The sequence below is a fragment of the Malania oleifera genome, chromosome 1, assembly GCF_029873635.1.
Source record: "Malania oleifera isolate guangnan ecotype guangnan chromosome 1, ASM2987363v1, whole genome shotgun sequence".
NCBI lineage: Eukaryota > Viridiplantae > Streptophyta > Magnoliopsida > Santalales > Ximeniaceae > Malania > Malania oleifera.
The window spans coordinates 14,277,087-14,283,601 of NC_080417.1; the positions used below are offsets into that span (position 1 = coordinate 14,277,087).

General features: G+C 43.7%; 1 protein-coding gene across 1 annotated transcript; it reads left to right on the forward strand.

Moving 5' to 3' along the window:
• Window positions 1-457: 457 nt before the first annotated feature.
• On the forward strand, window positions 458-4,023 carry LOC131163957 (probable LRR receptor-like serine/threonine-protein kinase At4g37250). Its single transcript, XM_058120822.1, has 2 exons — window positions 458-2,822; window positions 3,197-4,023. Exons 1-2 carry the CDS (start codon window positions 1,148-1,150, stop codon window positions 3,880-3,882), a joined length of 2,361 nt encoding a protein of 786 aa, XP_057976805.1. The 5' UTR covers window positions 458-1,147; the 3' UTR covers window positions 3,883-4,023.
• The last annotated feature ends 2,492 nt before the right edge of the window (window positions 4,024-6,515 follow it).

Here is a 6,515-nt window from a genome sequence, read left to right on the forward strand (position 1 = left end):
AACCCAAGTACAATAATGAAAAGGAGAATATTTGCCTTCTCCCTCCACATTCCACACGAAAGGACGCTGAATTTCTTCAAATTTTGAATACAAAAATAATAATTTTTTTTGAGATTTTTAAAAATTTGAAAGGTTTTTTAAAAATTTTACCAAAAAATGAAAACCTTATGTCAAATAAAAGGGCAAATTTCTACATTTTGATAATTTTTAGGAGAAATTTGTAATATCTTTTAAATATCAGGGAAGATCAATGACATTTTTGAAACTTTGAAAAATATTTCTATCATTTCATCCTAAGTGAATAATTTATGTTGAAATTTTTAAATCTATATATTGGTTGACAATACATAGAGATTCAATTTTCCTCAAATGTTAATCCCTTTTTTTTAGTTAATAATATGTCGAAATTTTTAGATTGATTTTCACAGAATTCAATTTTCAGCTGCTCATGAAAAAAAAACAGGGTGTTCATTTGATCCAAAACATTAAACAGTGAACCCAAGTACAATAATGGAAAAAGGGTATACCTGCCTTCTCCCTCCGCACTCCACACACTACAGTCCACACAGAGTAATGGCACAGCACCTTACTTAATTGAACACTCCCCCTAGGGTAAATGCACATGATCGCTGCCACCCCACACGGTCCAAAACTATTATTAAAATTTCATGGGCGAAGTCAATCTGTGAGATATACATTATAGATCTGTGCGACCTCCGACTCCACCTAGGTGTCCTGTTGCTCCCCAGGAATAGATGCTATTTCTTTTTCTTTTCTTCCATTTCCTCACTTCTCCTGCCCATCTCCTCGTCTCCTGCTTCCTCTCTTTAATCAGACCATCAGATCTCGTCTCTCCAACGTTGGTGCAAGGTAGATGTCTACATATGGAACCAACTGATCAGCTTTGGTGAAACCTACCTAGCTACCATTTTAATTACCTTCTCTTTCTTGCATGGAGATCGATTTTCGTTTTTATTAATTCCCTGGCCGCACCATATCAACTAGAGGTTCGGTTTGGTGAGCTGTGCGCCTCTGCTTTTTCCTCGTTTCTATACATACTTCCCTCACATGCTCCCTGCCTAGCTCCTATCGCAGTTATTGCTTTCTCTTTCTCTCTGTTTTTGTGAAAGAGGAGAGAGATGTGGGAATGCTCTGGGGAATCATGAGCTACCGAATCAGTGATGATCGTTCGTGGTGGCGAGTTCTTGGGGTCGTTCTTCTTTTATTAGTTGTGGGTGCTTCGGGGCTCAACGTAGATGGGATTCGCTTGCTTTCGTTGAAGTACTCTGTTCTCAGCGATCCTCTGTCGGCGTTGGAGGGCTGGAACTACCGCGACGAGACGCCGTGCTCATGGAATGGAGTTACGTGTTCTGCTCCCGGCGTGTTCGATTCCTACGCTCGCGTCGTCGCCTTGGCTCTTTCCAATTGTCGGCTTCTGGGGTCTATTCCTGCCAGCCTCGGCATGATGGAGCACCTCCAGAAACTCGATCTCTCTAACAATTCCCTTAATGGGTCGCTTCCCTTGTCGATTTTCAACGCATCCCAGCTTCAGATTCTGGATTTGTCCAACAACTTGATCTCTGGCGAGCTCCCGGACGTCGTTACTGGGCTTCAAAGCCTGGTTTCCCTCAACCTCTCGGACAATGCCTTGGCGGGAAAGCTCCCGGCAAATCTCTCTGCTCTCCGAAATCTAACTGATGTGTCTTTGAAGAACAATTACTTCTCTGGTGGTCTTCCTAGTGGGTTTGACGCAGTTGAAACGTTTGATCTGTCTTCGAATCTGATTAACGGATCATTGCCTTCGAAATTCGGTGGAGATAGTCTTCGTTACTTCAACATCTCCTACAACAGGATTTCCGGAGAAATTCCCCCGGAATTTGCAGAGAAAATACCAGAGAATGCAACTATTGATCTCTCGTACAACAACCTTACGGGAGAAATCCCGGAAGCCAGAGTTTTCTTCAACCAGCAAGCAAATTCACTTTCCGGGAACCCCAATCTGTGCGGGAAACCCCTCAAGAACCCGTGTCCGATTCAATCCCAGCTCTCCTTACCACCCAATATGTCTGACGCCACCTCTCCTCCTGCAATTGCCGCCATTCCCAGAATAATAAGCTCAACCCCTGTAGCCAGCTCACCCGGGTCCGCGAACGGATCCCGCCAACGACGAGCAAACGGACTTAGACCCGTCGCCGTTGCGGGAATTGTATTAGGAGATTTGGGCGGAATTGCAATTCTTGCGTTGATCTTCCTGTACATTTTCCGGAAAAAGAAGACCGTCCCCGCGAACAAATCAATCGCAGAGAAGAAACAGAGTAACGCATCAAAAGACGACTGGTCCTCGTCGACGTCGGAATCCAGAGGCATCACAGCGTGGTCGTGTTTGCGAAAAACAGGGGAAAATGAAGAGACGTCCGAAACCACAAGCTCTGACAGCGAAGCTGACGAGGATGGGCAGAAGGGTCAGCAAAGTCGGCGGAGGGGAGAGCATCAACAGCAGAAAACAGGGGTTCTGGTGACGGTCGACGGCGAGAAGGATCTCGAGCTCGAGACCCTGCTTAAGGCCTCGGCTTACATACTGGGTGCGACGGGTTCGAGCATAATGTACAGAGCCGTGCTCGAGGACGGCACCGCCCTCGCGGTTCGTCGGATCGGAGAGAGCAGCGTGGAGAAGCTCCGGGATTTCGAGACCCAGGTCCGAGCCATTGCCAAACTGGTTCACCCCAATCTGATTCGCCTTCGAGGATTCTATTGGGGTGTCGACGAGAAGCTCATCATCTACGACTACGTCCCCAATGGCAGCCTCGCCAACGCCCGTTACAGTAAGCTTTCTCGCTCTATCCAGCTCTCTATCTGTGTAGATTTGCAAATGAGCAGTATATTTTTTGCTAATCTGCGCCGGGGAGGTCCCGACGGTCTAGTAGGTATAACTGAATCCTTTGTTTTATTGCACTGGAGTCAAACGTTTGAAAAACCGCTGTCCGCGCCCAGTAGCACACGGCGCTTGATAGTGATATACGTACACTGACTGAGTGGTAGAACACACGCACAATCCGCCTTAAAGCTTTTTGGGATCACCTTTCATGGAAGATGACTCGGTCTCTGTCACTGACTCACTCTCTTTGTGTTTTTTCACTTCACTCACTCTGGCACGACTCGCTTGCTAACGTGCGCCCGTCGGAACTTTTTCGTCCAGGGAAAATGGGCTCGTCTCCATGTCATCTCCCGTGGGAGGTCCGGCTCAAGGTGGCAAGAGGCGTGGCCCGTGGGCTGAGCTACCTGCACGAGAAGAAGCACGTGCATGGCAATCTCAAGCCCAGTAACATCCTCTTGGGCCTTGATATGGAGCCCAGGATCGGAGATTTCGGGCTCGACAGGCTCGTTTCGGGCGAGAACACCTACAAAGTCGGAGGATCCATGCGAAATTTCGGGAGCAAGAGATCCACGGCGTCCCGGGACAGCTTCCAAGACCAAGCGACGGGGCCGAGCCCGAGTCCGAGCCCGAGCTCAATCGGGTGCGGGTCGCCTTACCACGCCCCTGAATCGCTCCGGAGCCTCAAGCCCAACTCCAAGTGGGACGTATACTCGTTTGGGACAGTGCTTCTGGAGCTGTTGACTGGCAAGGTTGTGGTTCTGGATGAGTTGGGCCAGGGGACCCCAGGGCCCGGGCCAGGCCCAGAAGAGAAGAACAGGGTACTGAGGATGGCTGACGTGGCGATAAGGGCAGACGTGGAGGGCAAAGAGGATGCCCTGCTGGCATGCTTGAGGTTGGGATTCAGCTGTACAAACCCAGTGCCCCAGAAGAGACCCTCAATGAAGGAAGCCCTCCAAGTTCTAGAGAAGATCCCACTGTCACCCTCGTCACAGCGTTACGATCACTAATTAATAAAATAAGAAGGAAGCAAACAGGGTGTTGTAGAGTGATGAAGATGTGTATGTATTATTGACTGATAGGGTGTTATTTTTATCTCATGAGACACGTTTTGATTGGAAAACTTTTTAATCCTAAATTTTGAAGTGGTCCATCGTTGAGCTTAGGCCAAAAAAAAAAAGTGTTGGGCATTCGAAGAGTGATCGTTTTCAAGATGGATGGTTGATTGGTGTCAGGATTGGGAATGTCTGCAGTGGTTGATGAAAATAAAGAGGCACGTTTGGTTGCCCTAATTTTGTGAAAGTGACTTAAGAGACCGCTGTAATGATTAAATGGGTATTTTACATCATCATTGATCTGGCGGTCGAAATTCATTGATCTGGACGTCCATCATATCACATGGACCGAGTCATGGAGAGCAGGGGAGCACTGACGGCAGATACAACTGGAGGTGGTTGGCGTGGATCAATCATATGCGGAATAAAACAAGCTTAGGTGACATTTTGGTCTGCCTAATAAAATTATTAGTAAGGTTCCACTCTTTACTTTTGTGTGTGTGTAATTTTGGTCAATAGAGGGCGTTGGGCATGGGGTCTAATGGGCGTCCAGCAGTTCTTGTCCACCGCTCAATTAATCACTTGTGCTAATTTTTCCAAACACAGGACAAATAGATACGGTGATAAAAATGGACTACCTTTTTAGCCCCACGTAGGCAAAAATCATTAAAAACTTCATCATATCACTCCCATTGTCTCGAGTAGAAATATAATTTATTATTAATATAATTTCAATCACCAACTAATCGATAATGAAATCCCAACTCATACAGTAATAATCCTTTCGTAAATTTAGTTTAACAATTTTTATGCCTCTTCTATTTTGTTGTGAAGAACTCGAAATTGCACAATAAAAATTAAACGTAACAATAATGAAGAATAAATATGGAACACACACACACACACACACACACATACACTGTATATATGAAAGCAAGAATACCAATGTAAAGATTTAAGTGGTTCGATAATACCTATATTCACGGGAGCAATCGGTAAAGGTTTTCACTATGAAAATATCAAAGAATACAATACAATACAATATAATACAATTCAATGATCTTCCTCACTCATAACATACCCAGAATGGTATATTTATAAACACTTAGGAGGTTTCCCTCCAAACACCCAACTATATTAACGTTCAAATTTGAAATCAATATCGCTGCCCTGAGCCAAACCATCGACTAATTGGGTCAATTAGTCGACTATTTTAGACAAAATGTAAATTTTCTTAATTCTGGAGCAAACCCTCGACTGTTTCGACCCAACAGTCGACTGTTTGCTTTTACTCCTGAGCACATGTGATTTTCAATTATATTTTCTTTCTTGTTTATGCAATCCATCAAGTATATGAGCCATAAAAACACAATAGTCTCCACCTTGGCAAGTATACGCCCCTTAGGAAATCCTTAAAACATAGTTCGTTGTTTCACCTTGACCTTGGAATGTTAGGTTGAGTTCTTCTCCCTTTTAGCACTTGGAGACATGAAGTAAGTCCAAGCAATGCTTGAATTTTTCAGTAGTAATCGATTTTGTCAAAATGTCTGTCCGCTGCGTTTTCAGATGTATGAACCTTCTCTAATACAAGTTCACCTGAAGTAATCAATTCTCAAATCCTATGGAACCTTACATCAATATGCTTGGTTCTAGCATGGTACACTTGATTCTTCGCCATGTAGATAGTGCTCTGATTGTCACAACGTATTACTACCCCATTTTGCTGTATACCCAACTCTTTGACCAAATCGATAAGTTATAAGACTTCTTTTGCAACTTCGCCAACTACAATGTATTTAGATTCAGTTGTAGATAATGCCACCAAGGATTGTACCATAAACCTCCAACATATAGGTCCTCCCACAAGGGTAAAAACATAACCCGTTGTAGACTTTCTATCATTTATATCCCCTACATAATCAGCATCAACAAACCCTACAACTGATGGACTATCATATTGCTTGCTGAACATAATGCCATAACTAAAAGCACCCCGTAAATATCTGAAAATTCATTTGACTGCTTCCTAACGTTGTCTACTTAGATTAGAGAGAAACTTACTCACCACACTCTCTGCACGTGCCAAGTTTGGTTTTGTACATACTATAAGATACATTAAACACCTCACGCTGCTAGCATAGGGAACCTTTGATATGTCTTGGATATCATCATTCGTACTTGGGCATTCAACAGTAGACAATTTAAAGTCATTAGCTAAAGGTGTACATACCGGTTTAGCATCAGTCATGTTCCAACATCTTCTCCATATAACCGCCCTAAGATAACTACAACCTCCTTGCAGTTCTGTCCTGACGAATTTCCATCCCAAGTATCTTTTTGACTGAACCAAGATCCTTCATGTCAAACTCTTTATGCTACAAATCCTTTAATTGATTTACCTTAGTTAAATCCTTTGCAACTATTAATATATCATCGACATACAACAATAAGAAAATAAAAGAACCATCATCAATCTTATTTACATACACGCAGCAGTCATACTCACATCTTTTGTAGCCTATCTTGATCATATAGGAATAAAATATTTTGTACCATTGCCTTGGAGACTATTTTAGCTCGTAAAGAGA